Below are 20,079 nucleotides of genomic sequence, written 5' to 3' on the forward strand. Positions count from 1 at the left end.
TTCTACAGAAAATGACTCCACCCTGAGCCCAAAGGCTATGTGAGGTCTTACGGCCTACTCAGAATAAATCACAGAATAAAACTGTGATTGACTGTGTGATCAATCTTTGTGATGTTCAATTTTATGGATCAATATAGCTGGGTCATGGTGCTCAGATACATGGTCAGACATTATTCTGGCTGTTTCTGTGAATGAAATTTACATGTAAAGCAAGGTACTTTAAGTAAAGTAGATTGACCTCCCTCATGAGGGTCAGTCAGTCAGTTCAGTCGCTCAGTCGTGTCTGACTCTTTGTGACCCCATGGACTGCAGCATGCCAGGCCTCCCTGTCCATCACCAACTCCTGGAGCTTGCTCAAACTCACATCCATCAAGTTGGTGATACCATCCACCATCTCATCCCCTGTCGTTCCCTTTCCCTGACTTCAATCTTTCCTGGCATCAGGGTCTTTTCCAATGAGTCAGTTCTTCTCATCAGGTGGCAAAAGTACTGGAGCTTCAGCTTCATAAGGGTAGGCCTCATTCAATCAGTTAAAGGGCTTCAAAGAATAAAGGCTGAACTTTCCAGAGCAAATGCTTCCCTAGTGGCTCAAACAGTAAAGGATCTGCCTGCAATGCAGGAGACACGGGTTCAATCCCGGGTTGGGAAGATCCCCCAAGGATCTTTCATTTCACTTTTTCCAGAGCAAGAGGGAATTCTGCCTGAAGACGTATTTGAAATCAAACTGGAACATCAACTCTTACCTGGTTCTTTAGACTACTGACCTCCCCATAAGATTTTGGACTCATCTAGTCTCCATAATTACATAAGCAAATTGCTTAAAATAAGTGTATTTCTCTCTGTATATACACAACCTGTTGGGCTTCCCTAGTAGCTCCATGGTCAAGAATCTGCCTGTCAATGCAGGAGACATGGGTTCAATCCCTGGGTCAGGAAGATCCTCCAGAGAAGGAAATGGCAACCCACTCCAGTGTTCTTGCCTGGGAAATCCCATGGACAGAGGAGCCTGGCAGGCTACAGCCCTGGCTAGGGTCACAAAAGAGTTGGACACGACTTAGTGCAATAACAACATACAACCTGTTAGTTTTGTTTCTCTGGAGCACCCTGACTAGTGCACTATCTATTTAGCCTCAGGTAAGCTCCCACCACATCTAGTAAGAAGAGAAAGATACACTGAACACTAAGAGAAATAATATATTATATATGTCATATTAGAATTAGCTTAAAAGCAAATATTAAACACACAAAAGAGAGAGAGGTCCATTCTATCCTCTACGGATCAGAGAAAGTTTTCTTTGAGGTTGATCTAAGCTTGAGAGATGAATAAATATTCTGCAAACAGATGGGAGGGAGGGTGGGGAAGCTGCAGCCTGGCACCACATGCTCCCTGCCTGAGTCAAGGCCCAGAGATATAAAACAGCACGGCGTATTAGGAAGCCACGAGTAGGTTTATATAGCTTGAGCATAGGGTGAGTGGGAACCGGGGCAAGAGGGAAGGCAAGTGATGGAGCCAGAAAAAATATGAAAGGGCCAACTCATGAAAGGTCTGGTGCAACAAGGCACGCGGCTTAAAATTCATCTTGCAGGGAAACACAACAAGGTTCCAAAAACAGGCAAACACGATCACAGTGGCAGCTTCAAAAGATATGAATATCTCTGGTAGCAGTGTTGAGAACAGGTTCAAAGACCTGAACCTGTTCAGGAGGGCGGAGCAGGCATGGAGCAACCACACTGCAGCTAACAGTTTGATCGGGCCACCATAACAAAGCACCGTAGATTAGCTGGCTCAAAAAACCGAAATCCCTTTCTCACGGTTCTGAAGGCTGAGAAGTACCAGATATAGGTGCTTGGCTGATTAGGTTCCTGGCGAGAGGGCTCCTTCTGGCTGGTAGACAGTTGCTTTCTTGCTCTATCCTCACATGGCCTTTCCTCGGTGCATACACGGAGGAGAGGGGGAGAAATGGAGAAGGGGCAGGAGTGGAGAGACAGAGAGAAAGAAAGATGTAAAGCGACTAATCCTATCCGACTAGGACCCCATCTCTATGACCACATTTAACCTAAGTTACTTTCTAACAGCCCCATCTCTAAATACAATCACCCAAGGGGTTAGAGCTTTGACATACGAATACTGATGGGGGGATGCATTTCAGCTGAACTGCAGAAATATAGTTTTAAGAGATGATACAGACCTAAGCTCAACCAACAGCAGTAGCGATGGAGGAAGACGAGATGCAAAAAGGTACAAGACCTGGCCACACATTAAACACCAAGAGTGAAAGGACTACGAAGGTTCTAACGTAATTGGCTGAACAGTGGTGCTGTCTGTTTAAAATAGGAAAGCACATTACTGGCCTCGCAGAACCTCAGGGCCTTCAGGCTTAGAAGATGCAGGCCCAGTGAAGAGTGGAAGTGTGTAGTCAGACTGAAAACAGGAATTATTGAAGATCTATTCATTCTTCTAATGCTATTCATTCTTCTAAATGCTGTTAGCAGTTGTCCAATCAAGGAGGAAGATGTAAAGATGCTTATTGTACCCTTTTTCAAATATTTCTGTGTGTTTGAGAAGTTTCACAAGTTGAATATTGGGGGAAAGGAAGCTGGTGATAGGAACCCGAGTACGCTTCACATTTGGGAGTGAGGCTTGCTCCCTGGCAGGGAGTCAATAGTCACTGATGTCTGAGATTTGCTTTTGCTCTAGTTACAAACTAATCAGCTAGTCTGTTACTGTTTCATGGGTGCTAATACAAGACACAAAACTTCTGCGTCACAGACAAAGGGCTTTACTCATCACAGCATAGCATCAGCATATTTGCACTGGTTTCCTGGACTCCAAGTCCATGGAGCACAACATGATGTGACCCTAGATGGATGCTGCACACACAGCCGTTCAGGCTGAAGCTGCGAAATACCGAGCTTGGGGAGCTTACCATTTGACAGCAAGCTGTAAGAAAGCCTGTTCTTTGTCCCAGAGAAAAACCTAACTTCATGCTTCAATATTGCTTGTTGCAAACACAACTCTTGAGAAATGGCCCAGGTGAAAAAGCAGGCAGGGCCTTGTATTCTTGGCATATCCAATACGACATATAGGAGTATGAGAGAGTCACAGAAACTGTCATAATGCTCACCCACTGAGTTCACTGCCTCTGTGACACCAAACGCGTTTATGCCTCAGGCAAAACACTAAGTAAGGTACTTCTAAAAAATGGAATAAACTATTGGGAGACAACTCAAGTCCTAGAATGGATGTTGTTACCCCAGAAAAAAAGTACTCCAAATTCTAGGATTTGATGGGTCCCAAATGAAACGGTGGGCTTCCCAGGTGGCCCTAGTGGTAAAGAACCCGCCTGCAAAGCAAGAGACTAAGAGACGCAGGTTTGATCCCTGGGTTGGGAAGATCCCCTGGAGGGCATGGCAACCCACTGCAGTATTCCTGTCTGGAGTATCCCAGGACAGAGGAGCCTGGCATGCTGTAGTCCATGGGGTCACAAACAGTGGGACAAGACTGAAGCAACTTAGCACAGCACACAACAAATAAAATGGTATAGTCCAAGAGCACCCAAGTATGCCTGCCGGGGAGCAAGCCTCACTCACAAACGTGAAGTGTGCTCAGGTTCCTATCACCAGCTTCCTTTCCCCCAATATTCAACTTGTGAAACTTTTCAAACACACAGAAATGTTGAAAAACAGTACAATAAGCATCTTTACATCTTCCAGTTTGATTGGACAACTAACAGCATTTTGCCATACATACTTTCTATTTCCCTGAGTTTTTCCTCTTCTTTAGGATGCATTTAAAAATAGCTTGCAGGCACCATGACTTTCTCCCTATATTTATTTATTATCCCTGTAATATTTCGCTAGCATCACCTAAGAATAAGGACATTTTCCTACATAACCATAATATGCGATATTTCATACCTGAAAAACATGAACAATTCTTCCTCGTTGCCCCTGAAGAGTATAGAGGTTGTTTGTTTTACCTTATTATTTTAACCAAAGTCCCATCAATGTTCATATACGCAAGCTAGTTGCTGTCTCCTTGTCTATTTCCATCTACAACAGTTTCTTTACCCTCAACACACAACTCATTTCAGTATTTTAATGGTATTGTCTTCTACATGTCCCTTGTATTGGATTGTGTCCTTGTGCTATCATTTGCTCTTCCCTCTATTCCTGTATTTCACGAAAATGGAATACAATTCTAAAGGGCTGATTAGCATCCGAGTCAGCGTGTGCAGCAAGATATATCCACAGTTAATGCTGTGTACTTCAAACAGCATCCTATCAGATGATACAAATGTCAAGTTATTCTACCACTAGTGATACTTACTGTGTTCATCAGGTCCTGTGCTGACAGCTAAATCTCTATTTTAAGGTATGTATTTTTCCCCTTACAATTGCAAGAAATCTCTGAGTTGATACTCTGGGAAAAGTGCAAATATTCTGTGTAAACATACTGTGCAAATATTCCCTCACATCCTTCATGAAATCAATTATTTCAAGAAGCAGTTGTATAGTAGTTTTCCTCTACTAAATTAACAACCACAAACTTAATTTACCAAGTTACCACAAACTTAATAGCTTTAAACAGAGTTCAGCATCTCACAATTTATAGATTACAAATGCGGGTTGGTTCCACTGGCGTCTCTGCTTTAGGTTTCACAAAGCCAAAATCAAGGTGTCAGCCAGCTGGGCTCTTACCAGGAGGTTCTGGAGAAAGTCCCCTTTCAAGTTCACTCAAGTTGTTGGCCAAATGCAGCGCACTGAGTTTTCCGTGCTTCTCATTAGTATAGGGGTACCCTGAGCTCATGCAGGCCTCTCTTTGGTTCTATCTCAAAGCCAGCAATGGCATGTGAATCCTCATGCCTGAAACCGCTCTCGCTGCCTCTTCTGCAGAATCTCTGTGATTGACTCCTCTGCCCTTTCTCTTCGGCTTTTAATTGCTCTTGTGATTATACAGAATTCACCCAGATAATCCAGGACAACCTCCCTATCTTAAGATCTTAAGATCAGTTGACTAGTAACCTTAATTATATCTGCTGCATAAGTCACTTCACTTACCGTGAAGTCCCTTCACGGTAGATCCCAGATTAGTGGTTGACTGAATAAGCAGGAAGTGGGACTCTTGAGGGAACATCTTTAGAATGATGGTGATTTTCTAATTATACCTTTTTTTTTTTTTTTTTTTTTTTACTGTTAGTAGCCAGTATTCTTTGGTAAAGTAAAACATTCCTTCTTCAACTGCAAATGAACTACGGTTTCTCATAAAATGTTGAGCTACTTAATTCTTTCCCTTTGATTACCAATTTTCAGATAATTTTCATCTTATGACAGCAAATTAGCTATATTATAAAAATGCTACGGAATCAAGACTTTTAATTAAATATTTTATAATCAATAGAAGCCTTATTCTGTTTTACCCTCAAACTGTCCCAATTTTGGCCAAAGGAAATCCTCTCAAGTTGGGTTTCTTTGTCCTATTCACATACTGCCATTAAACTGAGGGTTTGCTTTCCAAAAAAAGACAATGTCCTAGGCTCATCTTGTATTTTCTCTACCAGAGAGATAGTGCTGAGCCAAAACTAGGACCCAGATTTCCTGACAGCCAGGCCTCTGTTTCTGTCACAATATGAGATGTGAGAATTTCACATTATATGAAGATATTAGTCACACACATCACTGGCATCATTGACTCAAGGGACATGAGTTTGAGCAAACTCCAGGAGACGGTGAAGGACAGGGAAGCCTGGTGTGCTGCTGTTCATGGGATCACAAGGAGTCAGACGCAACTGAGTGACTGAACAACAACAACAAATCACATTATAGTCAAATATTTGACTATTAACATAATAATTTGTATTATCATTCTTTACTTTAAGTTGTTCCTATTTCAAATACTTGAATATGGCCATTGGAAAAATCCAATTTTTATAGCTGCATAAATTCCATTTTTTTAGTAGTAGTACTTTTCAATAACACTGCACTGTTTTACAAGACATATTACTAATTTAGGTTCGGGGGAGGGGGGGCGGAATTATGCCTTTACTTTCTTTTTTTGTAACTGTGGTCCTAGCCATGAATAAAAAGCCAAGCTTTTAAGACTGTTCAATCAATACTATCCTCTTACTAAGCACACTAACAATTTATTAACTTTTAAAGAAGTAAACAAATATCAAAGGAAGTGCAAAGACCCAATTTAGGCAAAAAACTCAAATCTTTCATTAGAATTTCTTCTGGATTACAAATTCTCCATTTAATAATAATTCAGTATTGACATGAAAGAGACAGTTGAGAAAATTTGACAAGTTACATGCTGGGTTTTACCATTCTATTTATTACTTAAATGATAGCCTTTCTAATCTTTCAAAGGAAATGTTATTCCTTGGCATAATATTTGTCTCCGATATATAGGCATGAAAACTTCTATTCTGAAAATCACCCTTTCACACCACTGTCCCACTTCTTTAAACTGAAAGTATCTTTCTAAATTTAGACAAATTAACCAAACTTATTAAAAGCTATATGTTTTTATCAAGTTATATGTAGACAGTAAAAATATATATACACATATTAGCAAAAGCATTTGTTTGACTGTAAAAATGTAACTATGTGAATGTAAAAGAGTACTCTTTTGTGTGGTTATGATAGTGCATTCTAAAAAGAAAATGATATCTCAGTTTATTTTACTTACACAGTAAGTTTAATTTACATAGAAATGATAGAGCATTTCAGGAGCAAGTCTTAAAACCAATTTCTGCTGAATGACTGCTATAATAATCTCCTTAAGAGAGAAATAAACATAAACTAAAACGGCAGTTGTGAAACATATATAGTACCTCTCAGCTGAAGACAAAACTCAATATTCTGCAGGAAAACACTTAAGAAAACAGAAGGGGCTTTGGTTTAGATTGTTGGCTGAAGTTAAAAGCTGTCTCCTTAAAACTTATATTTAAGCATACCAAAAGTTTATTTATTAAGGCAGGCTCTCAGGCAATAAGCTCAAATTTCTGAATTCTGCCCTATCCATCACTGAGGAGAAAAGTTTTTTCAGTGGTTTTACGTGGAGGACACTGGTGAGAGACTTTTCACAGGTTCTCGCTTAACGGAACTAGAGATCTTATTGGTAATAAGAAGCATTAAACTATTTTCAGAATTTAAACACAATGTTTATATGTTTTCTGGGAACTCTAGATAATTATATGAGAACTTGCAGTTTCAGGATTATGGTGACATGTCTTGAGATTGACTATGAGGGTCATAGTCAAAATTTCTGTGACTCTCCATTGGCATTAAAGTAAAGTGAAAGTGTTAGTCGCTCAGTTGTGTCTGACTCTTGGCAACACCATGGACTGCAGCCCACCATGGTCCTCTGTCCATGGAATTCTCCAGGCAAGAATACTGGAGTGGGTTGCTGTTTCCTTCTTCAGTAGATCTTCCCTACCATGAAATTCCTTGGACATCAAACAAATCTGTCCTCTGCACTAGAAGAAGACACAATCTCTATCTTCTAAGTCTGCTTCCTAATCAGACATCTTAAAAAAGATGGTTCAGAACAAAAGCTGTCAACATCTTTGCTCAAAGATGTTCAGAAGAGATCCAAGAAAAGCTGTATTCCAGAAAAGAAAAACTTAATTTCATATATTCTTTATGCTACTGTTTAACCAAATAATTCATTTTGACTACTTTTATTAGACAGCCAAAATATAAATAGAACTTTCAGCTTTTCTTTATAGAAATTAAGCAGTTGTCTAGTTATCACAGTAAACAAATGTGTTCATATGCATTTTATGAAAAACACAGACTATGACATCAAAAATCAGAGACATCACTTTGCTGACAAAGGTCCATATAGTCAAAACTATGGTTTTTCCAGTAGTCATATACGGATTTGAGAGTTGGACCATAAAGGAGGCTGAGTGCCGAAGAACTGATGCTTTCAAATCGTGGTTCTGGAGAAGACCTGAGAGTCCCTTGGACTGCAAGGAAATCAAACCAGTCCATCCTAAAGGAAATCAACCCTGAATATTTACTGGAAGAACTATGTTGAAGCTGAAGCTCCAATACTTTGGTCACCTGATGCAAAGAGCTGACCCACTGGAAAAGACCCTGATACTGGGAAAGACTGAGGGCAGGAGAATGGGGCGACACAGGATGAGATGGTTGGACGGCATCATCAACTCAATGGACATGAGTTAAGGCAGACAGTGAAGGACAGGGAAGCCTGGCATGCTGCAGTCCATGGGATTGCAAAGAGTTTGAAATGACTAAGCAACTGAGCAACAGCAACGTGACACCAATGAGTAAAACTCTGAGCTTTAACAAAACATTCACTTGAATGGCAAACGACATTTTCAAAGTTTCCACCAGTGGTAGCATTAAAGAGGCATGTAATGTTTCACAAGGCCTAATCCTTTATCAAGTCAAAGATATGTAGTTTATAGCAACAGCAATTTTCTTCCTATAGATAAACACTTTTTTGTAACTTTCGGTAATAACTGATAACTGTATTTGTATATACTTAAAACGCACAATAAGATGATTTTATAATTGCCAGGAAATTTCTAAGAAAAATTGCCAAGACCAGGATAATTAACACATCCATCATCTCACATAATTAACAACGGTAACTCTGTGCTTTTTGTTTTAGATAAGCATTTCAAAGAAGACTTATTCTTCCTGGCACACCAGAGGACTCAACCTCCTAAAAACATTAAAAAAAAATAAAATTTAGCACCAATTTGTTCCCCTTATAATGATTCATTATAAAACATTAAGTCATGAAAAAATTTGTGTAAAAACATAAAATTTAAACTGAAATTATGTTTCTAACGCTACCACTAAAAATAAAAAAAAATACAAAAACCTTTTTGAACCATTTTGTAGAAAGAATACATGTACTGCTTCAACTTAAACCTTTATTCTGACTATTTAAAATTGGAATAAAAAACAAGGTTAAATCATATACACAACCATACCTCTCCTAGTGCTTCATATCTTTTTTGGTTCCATCTGTGCAAGTCTTCCCGGTAGTTAAAAACAAACGGCTCCCCAGTTTTTATGTGTCTTAACTGCCCCTCTAGAAGACAAACAAGTTTATTTGTTAAAATAGTGCTATGATTCAGAGTATATTTATAATAATATGTAAAGCATAATAAATAATGTCTAATAAAAATTTAATGTCTCAGGACATTCTCATTGTTTTCATTAGATATTTTTCTTTAAATATCCATATAGTGCAAAGATATATATAGTATAAAAGAAGGACCCAAGTACTCAAAGGCTATGTCTTCCATCTTCATTTCTCTAACCCAAAGCAAATTAACAATATTTGAAGGCCTATAACATATCAAGATTTTTGCTAGCTACAGCCATGAACATGGTCCCCATTCTTAAGCTTAGAGATTTACCTGAGGAATAAAAGCATAAATATTTAAAAGTGAAGCAACTTTTTACAAAGAATGAAGTCAACAATCTAAAAAACTGCTACAGGCAATTCACATAAAGTCTAAAATGAGTTTAGAAAAATGAAGGATCCCTATAGGCTAGAATAGGTTCAAAGGTTTTAGTGAAATTTCTCAACTGGCTTGAAATACAAATACGATTGCAAATGGAAATGGGAGAGAGACAGTGAACCAACGCAGGTTTAGACTGCTAGGTAGGAAGTTAGGCATCAGCAACAAGGGGTGACCTAGCTGAAAAGGAGGAACTGATCTCTAAACCCCCTTTCAGACACACCCAGGGGGGCTCACAGATTTGCTACAAAAATCACCAGAGAGACTGTTCCAACTCCAGGCCCTAGGCACACAGTGGATACAAACTAACTACAGGGGGCTTCCTCAAGTAACCTTAGGCAGCTTAGGAGCCTATTGAGGGTTCATAAATATTCTACACATATATATACATCTGATTACAACAGACTGAATTATGGGAAGACACACGCAACAGAGCCTGTTGTTATATAACTTTCAATTGTCAATCGGCCTTGAACGTATGCCTAGTTGCATTCCCTTTCTTGACTGGTGGTGGGTACCAGCCCTATTCTGCACAGGGCACAATCAAGAGGAGGAGACGGGAAGTAGAAAAGGGGAAATCAACAGGGATCGTTATGATGACTCCTTTGGGATCAGCCGGCTTCCACGTTTTGGGAGTGTCTGTCTAGTAAAAGATCTGTCTGCTTGAGCCAATCTGAACTGTGACTTGTCTGTTGTTTTAAACCCTTTAGTCTGTTCCAAATTTTTGTTTTGAGGAGACAAGAACTGAGGAAGAGAAATAAACTGACCTGATAAGACTGTCAAGACAAACTCACAAAGTTCAATGACTGTACTGACAATAAATAACTTTATTAATAATTTCAATGGCCCAAGCAACCAAAAGGCACAGGCAAAGCAGGGAGTGGTTTGCAACAGCCTGGCTGGGTCTTCCCAGTCTTCTCTTCTCACTGGATAGCATGCTCTGGTCCAGAACAGGTGATGTCTCTAAGTGGGGCATGTGACTTACTGCACACATTGGTAAGCATGCTGGTTATAAACACTTCTACTTTATGTGCCAGAGAGTTGTACTGCTCATGTGATATTTTTCAAAGAAACATGCAATTACATATCTGCAGATTGTAGGTTTAACTGTAAGCAATACCAAACCAGTTAACTTGTTCAAAATACTTCATGGAGAAGGATTCTCCTCATGGCAGACCAAGCCACCTGTCTTGTTTCCCCAGAAGCATTCTCCTGGTATTCAGGAGAGAAAAACACAACAGATCAAGTGCTTTAACAACTTCCCTCCCCTCTACTCAGACAATGAAAATATAATTTTGAAAAAAAAAAAAAAAAAAAAAAGATGGTAAGTTCAAATAATGGTGAACAACCCAGTTTAACAGAAACAAAGAGAGTACTGAGACTAATTGAAGAATACAACAGTGGAGAACACATGAAATCAAATAGTAGAAGCCTCAAACTTTATCCTTTATCCTAGGAGGCAGAAGAGGTACATGGTCAAGCTAAACTGAGTTATTAGTATTTGATTTTTATCCAATGAGGGCTTGCAAGAGTGAAGAAAGACTTGAAAGGAAAGCTATGGCACCAGAGCTAAAATCCAGGAAACATTAGTACTCTAAGTAAAACTATCTCATTATTTTTATGAATCAATTTTACTACACATACTCGGTATTTTTAATATAAGTGCTGATTCTTATTTCTAAAGTTTTTTAATACTTAACATGAGACACAACACTAGATCACCATAACGAACACTCATTTATGGTCAGATGATGCCATATAAATTATAAGGTACATCTATGTCTTTCTTTTGAGGACAGGGTAATTCCCATTTAGGATACCAATACAAGTGAATTGAAGGTATCTGCAAATCTGACATTTGCGATTTTGACTAAAGCAACCTTAAAGGCATGTGGCACATAGTAAGGTGTAATACTGCTACAGCTAAAATTTGAAATGTATTTTCTATGGGACTGTTGTGTGAAAGGGAACTGACTTACCGAGAGAGAGTTTATGCAGCTAGATGTATATATATCTACATCTCAAAGAGAGGTTTGCTGTTTATTTTTCTTAATTCTCTACTCATTTTGAACATAATGATTCTCGTAAGTTGATAATGATTTTTATATTTTAGGAAAAATGAGCCTTGCCCAAACAGCCAACTACTAACACTAGTATTAAAAGTAAAAAGAAGATAAAGAGGCAAAGAGAGTAAGCATTCTTAACCAGAAAAGATAATCTGGATCACTTACAGTTGGATTTGCAAATAGTATTTCTCATAGGTTTGGAAAATCTCTTTAGCAACTGTCAAAGGTCTGATTTAGGACATTTTAGAGTCTCCTAAAATCAGTTGTAAAATCTCCAGTGTATAAGCAAATGCATGTTATTTTGAAAAGCTTATCCATATATTTTACCAGATGGGTGGCTGAGTCTGAGACCAAAGATAAGCTATCAATGACCTACATGAATTAATAAACTGAAAATATTTAAGACACTTTCTGACAACAGTAAGAATCCAATAAAAATCAGCCATCATGGAAGACAAGCTTCAAACTCAAAACAGTTTGTTGCTGAGTTTTATATATATGTGTGTGTGTGTGTGTGTGTGTGTGTGTGTTTTGGTGATACAAAAGCGTGATTTCTCACAGTACCGCACCAAAGTATATAGGGAGTAAGAGTGAGGGTATAAGGTGAAAAGCCTTCACCTTCATCTTTCAAGGCAAAGGCATTTGAGCCGGGCCGTATACCAACTGCAACTGGAGAATGGCTAAACAGGCACTTTAAACACAAAGAGTATTTGAAAAGGTACAGTGATTTGAAAGAACAAGGTATCAGTTTGATGCAGGTAAAAAGAATCTCTTGCCCTTTGTTACAGTTTTCTTTTTCCTTAGAGTGAACTCTGTATCTTAATTCTTCTTTACCCAACTAAGAACTTCAAAATTCTTTAGAAAAATTTAGAAGCTTCTTTAGTCAATGAAAGTTTCAATACAAAGCTTTCATGAAAGTTTCTGCATTATAAACCCTGAAAAAAAGTCCCTGAAGATTCTAAGATAGGACTGCTCTCTTAGGGATTTAATACTGAAACTAGTTTCTTGGTTTCAAATCCTCACATCTTCAAAAAAATACTCACCATTCACCCTGAATTCAACCCTGAACTGCATCGTGCTAAAAATAAGATCCATAAAAGTGGCATTCTCTCCTTGGAATGCAAGAATCTTTGCCCATACTGTAAGTCTACATTTATGCAAGACAATGTCCAGGATATTAAAAAACATAAATGATAGGCGTGTGCAAGGGTGCTCACACATTCAGTGTAAGTACATGAAAGCACCCATGCATTTGCAAAGGTGCAGGCGTGCCCCAAAAGTATGTGCATGCAAGAATGTAAAATGTAAGCCAAGATGTGTGTCTGATAAGAAAGTGAGAGATAAAAGTGTATTGCTTCTTTGTTTTTCATTTCCTTTAAGAAATGTTCAAGGAAGATGAAAGGCAGACTTCAATGGACACTGGTGTCTTCTATTCATAAAGCAAACACAGTTCTATGATTCATCTGCACCACCAACACATGCCCCCAACCCTGGCCCGAAAGAGGAATCTGGTCATCGTTTCAAAGGGGCAGGAGCAATGTCAGTCTCAAGTTCTTTAGAGTCTGTTAATTAAACTATAAAGAAATTTTAAAATTTCTTTTAAAAACAAAATATTACTACTCACACATACTTTGCCAAAAGATAAAGCATGCAAATTAATATCAGAAAAGAGATCAAAGTTTCTAATATGTTCTAATACTTTCTAATATGTCTCTAATATGTTCTAATACGTTCAGTTAATATTCTAGTACACAGAGACTATCACTATAAGCTCTAACACCCATAACTGATACTGCAAAGACACATCAATCTAAGAAGGCCTCATTGGCAGGAACTGTATGGATGCTGCAAAAAACCAGAGATTCTCCTGTGGCAATATTTACAGCTTTAAATACATCAAGTAACAGGATATCTGAACTCTTCTTGTAACTTACTGTATAGTTCCTCTTCTGCAACCTGGCTCTGACCTGGTATTAGAAAACTGATTATGCTTTTGCACTTTTTGTAGGTGGTATGACAATAGTCAATGTGAATAGAATAAAATAAATCCATGTAAAATTTAAAAACACACACACAATGATGACAGATCACCAAGTTAGTTGATGCAGTACAACAGACAGCTACAATTCAAATGCTACCAGGCCTGTAATGACATTACCCCTCAAGTATTACAGTATTATTAATCCAGGTTCATGGTTCTTTGTGCAAGAAACATTCTTGCAATCTATGGTACCTTATTCCAAGTCCCAAGTTTATTTTATTCAGAACTTAATGAAGTTTTACAATAAGGATGTTGCCTAAAAAATAATAATGGAATCAAGTATTATGTTTTAAAATAGTGTCACAGATAATTATTGCCAGTCACTTCATCTTTTAAATAACACGTGAAATAATAGCATCTTTCTACACTATTAATTGGGAGTTCCAGCTGGATACAAGGGAGTTGAACCCTCAAGATTGAAAATACCTAAGTTAAATTAAATTCATATTCATTGGTTTAAGTGACTTGACAAGTATGGGAAATTATTACTTGGCTCTTTTACTTGACAGAAGAATTTCATCATGAAAGGATAAGATTATTTCTCAAAAGAAACACACAAAACTTTCTAGCTGGCAAATAAAAGTTTAGGATTGTTTATTTTCTATTAGCATTGTTAAACAAATCTTGCATATATATATAGCATACACCACTTACTTTCATTAAAAGCATATTCAAATCCTTCCAGTGTATCAGGAAAATCAAGAGGTGGTTCATCTTTTTTCATTAGTTCATCCAAATCTATCCTAGATAATAAATCTAGAAAAGAAATGACATGAAATTTATTTTCATAATTAATAACAAAGATGGTATCTTACATTATTTTAACTTTTTTTTTTCTTTTTCTATTAGGTTACTTTTTATGTGTTGCCTTAAATGATAAGATTCTCATTATAATTTTTTAAGTTACCAAAATGCTTCATTGTGATGACATACAGTATCAATATAACATAAGTACTTTCAAAACTGTAATTCTCCAAACAATCACAATTCAGATGCTATGTACCACAATGATTAATTATGAACTTCTTTCCCTTCAGAATATACAGATACTAATTTGTACCTTATTAACCTCCTTCTATCATTTTTAAAATTTTCAGATATTAATATGACTTTTAAAGATCACCAAATCTTACTGCTATGAATAAGGGAACTTAAAAATCTAAATAATAGTAATATAGCATCAGTCAGTTCAGTCACTAAGTTGTGTCTGACTCTTTGTGACCCCGTGGACTGCCGCACATCAGGCCTCCCTGTCCATCACCAACTCCTGGAGCTTACTGAAACTCATGTCCATCGAGTCAGTGATGCCATCCAACCATCTCATCCTTTGTCGTCCCCTTCTCCTCCCGCCTTCAATCTTTCCCAGCATCAGGGTCTTTTCCAGTGAGTCAGTTCTTCACATCAGGTGGCCAAAGTACTGGAATTTCAGCTAGGCATCAGTCCTTCCAATGAATATTCAGGACTTATTTCCTTTAGGATGGACTGGCTGGATCTCCTTGCAGTCCAAAGAACTCTCAAGAATCTTCTCCAACATCACAGTTCAAAAGCACCCATTCTTCAGTGCTCAGCTTTCTTTATAGTCCAACTCTCACAGCCATACATGACCACTGGAAAAACCACAGCTTTGACTAGACGGACCTTTGTTGGCAAAGTAATGTCTTTGCTTTTTAATATGCTGTCTAGGTTAGTCATAGCTTTTCTTCCAAGGAACAAGCATCTTTTAATTTCATGGCTGCAGTCACCATCTGCAGTGATTTTGGAGCCCAAATAAAGTCTCTCACTGTTTCCACTGTTTCCATTTTTCTACTTTTAGAGGGGAAATAACAATAGTAAAATAAAACATGCTAACTGGAGAAAACAGGCTGACACAAAACAGTTTCCATTCTTCACATCATTTGACTATACATAATGAAAGACTGTCAACAATATTTTGCAAATAAGCATTTTATTTCTGCATCATTTTAGATACAGATAAGCTGAAAGATAGTACAGAGAGTGTCTACACTCATTTTTCCCTATTGTTAACATTCTACCTTACCATGCTACGTTTGCTACAATGAAGAAACCAACATTGGTATATTACTATTAACTAAGCCCAGATATTATTCATCAGTTTTTCCATTAATTTCCATTTTCTGTTCCAGAATTCCGTCCAGGTCACTACACTGCAAACAGTCATCCCGGCTCCTCAGTCTCATCTCTTTATTTTGTGAGCATTTTCTTACTTCCTGTTACTGCACGGTGTTGCAGGCGTATCTTGCACTTTCCCTGCCCCAGCCTCAAGTCAGTCTGTCAACAGTACTTAACAGTTTCTTATAGGTTATTACGGGATGAGGAAAAATTCTCACTATATGTCACCTTCGTGTCATATGCAAACTTGGAACAAATAGAAGATAAACTTCAAATTTATTTATCTCTCAAAAGATTTTCTTTTTTAAGTTTAGATTTTGAGATTTTTTTTCTCATTCAAACTCAAGTTCCTGAAGACAGAAAAAACTCCTAGGACACCTAGTATAGCAAACCAGCAACTCGCCACCCCCAACCCCGGCCTTTGTTTAAAACAAAAGAATCTCAGATGTAACACTTTATTTCTGTCTCTCACTTACAGAGATATAATAAATCCATCTGTACAGATCATAAAACTATGCCAGAGGGAAAAATAGTTTTGTCTACCTCCAGTCTCTAGTCTCTCTCTGTGGGACACAAAGATAAGATACCAAAAAATTTGTTAAAAAAAAAGTCATTGTTTAAAACTCTTCAAACTACTGCATCAGATAAATCTCAACTTACACAAAAATATACCATCTTCAACATACAAGCAAGTTTATTTTTAAAAAAATCTGCAAATTATCTAGTAAAATAAAAAATGTCACAAAGTATGCATACTGGGGCAAATTCGTACATGCTGACAAATTTCTGATTCATTAGTAAGGTTCTGAACAATGTGTACATCTTTGCAAAATTGATTCAAATTTTTTTTATCAAAAATTGGCTTGAAGATTCTCACTTTTCTCCTTCCAATGAATTGAATTCCTTTACTTCACAGTCATCTTCCACAGTTCAAAACTTAGAATCCTCTTAATCAGATACACACAACCATCCAAAATATAAGCATCTGTATTATGTCTAATATTCATTTTCTATCATCTCAGATCATAAAATGCCATCTAACATCTATACATGATTTTAAAGACTTCACATACTATACCTCATTTGACCATCACAGCCTTATAAAGCAGTAGCACGTGTTATCTTCACTGTCTTTGAGACAAGGAAATAAGCCCAGAGACGTAAAATGGCTTGCCCAAAATTATACCTTAATGGTACTGTGGGATTAAAAAAATAAACTTATTCTCCAATATCTAAATCAGTACTCTATCAAAATCCCTATAGTTTTATTCTATGCCCTGTATAAGCTCTAATATAGTCTAACCTCTCTCCTCATTACCTTGTAAAAAGAATAAACCCTTCTGAATACAGAAATATGCTTTTGCTTTGACCAAAAAGTTCCTTTGAATGATAAAATGAATAACTAAACTAAAACATGCATTCCTCAAACTTCTCCTCTGTCAATTAGAGAACTAGATGTAGATATTTTTAATTTCACTGGCATTGAGTGTGTGTGCTCAGTCGCTCAGTCACGTCCAAATCTTTGCAACCCCATGGACTGTAGCCCGCCAGGCTCCTCTGTCCATGGGATTCTCCAGGCAAGAATACTGGGGTGGGTTGCCATGCCCTTCTCCAGGGGATATTCCCACCCCAGGAATCAAACCGGGGTCTCCTGCATTGCAGGTGGATTCTTTACCAGCTGAGCTAGCAGGGAAGCCAACTGAGTAGACTCAGAAAGAAACTGTCAGAAACTATTTTTCTGCTTTGTAAAAGGAAAACAAAGCTATATAACTGCATTTTGCAGAAATTGGGTTCCAAAGGCAGTAGATTAGGTAAAAATCAAGTATAATAGAACATTTCCATGCAAAAATCTCTTCAATCTCCTATAAAATACAGTACAACTGAATCCTTATAACCTAAACATCAGATGTAACCACTGTTTTTTCTAAAACACATCTCTGGTCATTAAAGCCATTTAGCAACTAGAATTCTAAACTTTAACTAAATATATGAAGTCATTGGATAAAAATACCATTTTATACCCCCAAAGAACTGAAAACAAAGATTCATATATTTGTACACCCCTATTTATTGCAGTATTACTCACAACAGCCAAAAGGTGGAAGCAACCAAAGTTTCCATAGACAAATGAATAGTGTGATGGTTAATTTTACGTGTCAACTTGACTGGGTATCCAGATATTTGGTTAAATATTATTCTGAGCACGTTTATGAAGGTATTTCTGGATGAGATTAACATTTGAAACTGCAGACTGAGTCAAGCAGGTTGCCCCCCATCTCCAATACAGATGAACTCATCCAATCCACTGAAGGCCTGAGTAGAACAAAAATAAATGGTGAATAAGACAGAATTCCTACTCTCTGTATGACTGTCTTCAAGCTAGGACATCAATCTTCTCCTGCCTTCACAGCACAGGTTCAGGATTTTGTCACAAAGCCTTACTATCCACTGTAGGTAACTAGTCTCCTTTTGAGAAATACCTCTTGGCCTGCTACTGCGCCTGAGTGGAGACTGAACACTTAACCACAGGCTGCCAGCTTACCATGAGACCTTAGCAGACCATCATGAACTAGGTGGTAACTGACACACCAAGTATTAAAGTTGGGTGTGTACAATAGCACTCCATCATCAAATAGGAAGTGGTGTGTATGAGGTTAGGACTGAGCAGGCCCTGAAGACAAAAATAAGTAACATGCAGGAGTAGCCCAAATGCCTATGGTCTCCACTCCTGTGACACCGCCTTCTATTCATCAGCATGCACCTAAAGCCTCACCAGCTGGCAGAAGAAGAGAAAACTCGAGTCTGGATCAGCGATGGTTCTGCATGATACTCAATCACCACCTAAAAGTGGACAGCGGAAGCATCAGAGGCCCCTTTGGGGACATCCCTAAATAACAGTGGTGAAGGGAAATCTTCCCAGTGGACAGAACTGAGAGCAGGGCACCTGGTTGTTCCATTTCTCTGGAAAGAGATATGACCACATGAGTGACTATAAAATGCTTCATGGGTATGTGGTCAATCATTTGGCTGGATGGTCAGGGACTTGGAAGGAACACGATCAGAAAATTGGTGACAAGGAAATGTGGAAAAAAGGTATGTGGACAGACCTCTCTGAATGAACAACAGAATGTGAAAATATTAGCGTCCCAAGTGAATACTCACTAAAAGGTAAGCTCAACAGAGGAATATTTTAAAAATCAAGTGCACAGGAGAATCCTTTCTGTGGACACCAGTCGGCCTTACCCCGGTCAAATCTGTCATCACCCAATGAGCTCAAGAACAAAGTGGCCATTGTGGCAGGGTTGGAGGTCATGCATGGGCTCAAAATATGAACCTGCACCCACCAAAGCCAACCTGGCTACTGTCACAGCTGGGTGTCCAATATCCCAGCAGCAGAGACCGCCATGGCAGTCCTCAACATAGCACCATGTCCTGGGGGTGATCAGCCAAGTAATTGGAGGCAGGTTAATTACACTGGATCAATTCCATCATGAAAATGGCAGAATTTTGTTCTTACTGGATTAGATACTTTCTCTGGATACAGATTGGCCTTCCCTGCACTCAAGGCTTCTGACACATATAACTATCTGTGGACTTGCAGGATGCTTTATCCACCATCCTGGTATTCCACACAGCATTGTTTCTGATCAAGAAACTCACATCACAGCAAAAGAAGTGCAGCAGTGGGCCCATGCTCATGGAACTCACTTTTCTTACCGTGTCCTCACCATCTTCAAGTGCTAATTTGACAGAATGGTGGACTGCCTTCTGAAGATTCAGTTACAGGGCCAGCTGGATGGCAGAATCCTGCAGGGTTGGACCAAGATTCTCCAGAAGGCAGTATATACTCACAACCAGTGTCCAACATATAGTGCTATTTCTCCCAAAGCCAGAACTCATAGGTCTAGAAATTAAGGGGTGAAAATGGGAGTGCCACCACTCACTATTACCTAGTGAATAAGGAAAGAATGTTCGTTCTAATTACTCTTATTTAACATAGCATTGGAAGTCTTAGCCAGGGCAATAAAGCAAGATGGGAAATGAAGAAATAAAACTGCCCAATAAGCAAATAACATGATGGTCTACTTAGAAAACTCCAATTTGTCTATCAATAAAGCCTCTGAAAAAAATAAGCAACTTCAAAAAGTCACAGACTATATCAGCACACAAAATTTGACTGTACTTCCATAAACAATCAGTAAACGTGTGACAATTGAAATTAAAAACACAATACCATTTATAATCACTCTAAAAATTATAATACAAATCTAATAACATATGTGTAAGACTTAATTATATGATGAAAATTTCAAAGTGTCAATGAAGGAAA

The 20,079-nt window shown here is 38.1% G+C and overlaps 1 protein-coding gene across 12 annotated transcripts in view; it reads right to left on the reverse strand.

Annotated features, from left to right (window-relative positions):
- Positions 1 to 20,079, reverse strand: part of ARB2A (ARB2 cotranscriptional regulator A) — a 418,957-nt gene that overhangs the window by 357,622 nt on the left and 41,256 nt on the right. For all 12 annotated transcript variants that reach the window (XR_008708552.1, XR_008708546.1, XM_055564819.1 and 9 more), the window contains 2 exons: positions 14,274 to 14,375; positions 8,976 to 9,076 (listed from right to left, as the gene is read on the reverse strand). Coding sequence is in view for 10 of the 12 variants with exons in the window: in XM_055564806.1 (XP_055420781.1) it covers positions 8,976 to 9,076; positions 14,274 to 14,375 (203 nt within the window). In the remaining 2 variants the exon portion in view is untranslated. The remainder of the gene's footprint in view (positions 1 to 8,975; positions 9,077 to 14,273; positions 14,376 to 20,079) is intronic.

The sequence above is a fragment of the Bubalus kerabau genome, chromosome 1 (assembly GCF_029407905.1).
Source record: "Bubalus kerabau isolate K-KA32 ecotype Philippines breed swamp buffalo chromosome 1, PCC_UOA_SB_1v2, whole genome shotgun sequence".
NCBI classification, from domain to species: domain Eukaryota; kingdom Metazoa; phylum Chordata; class Mammalia; order Artiodactyla; family Bovidae; genus Bubalus; species Bubalus kerabau.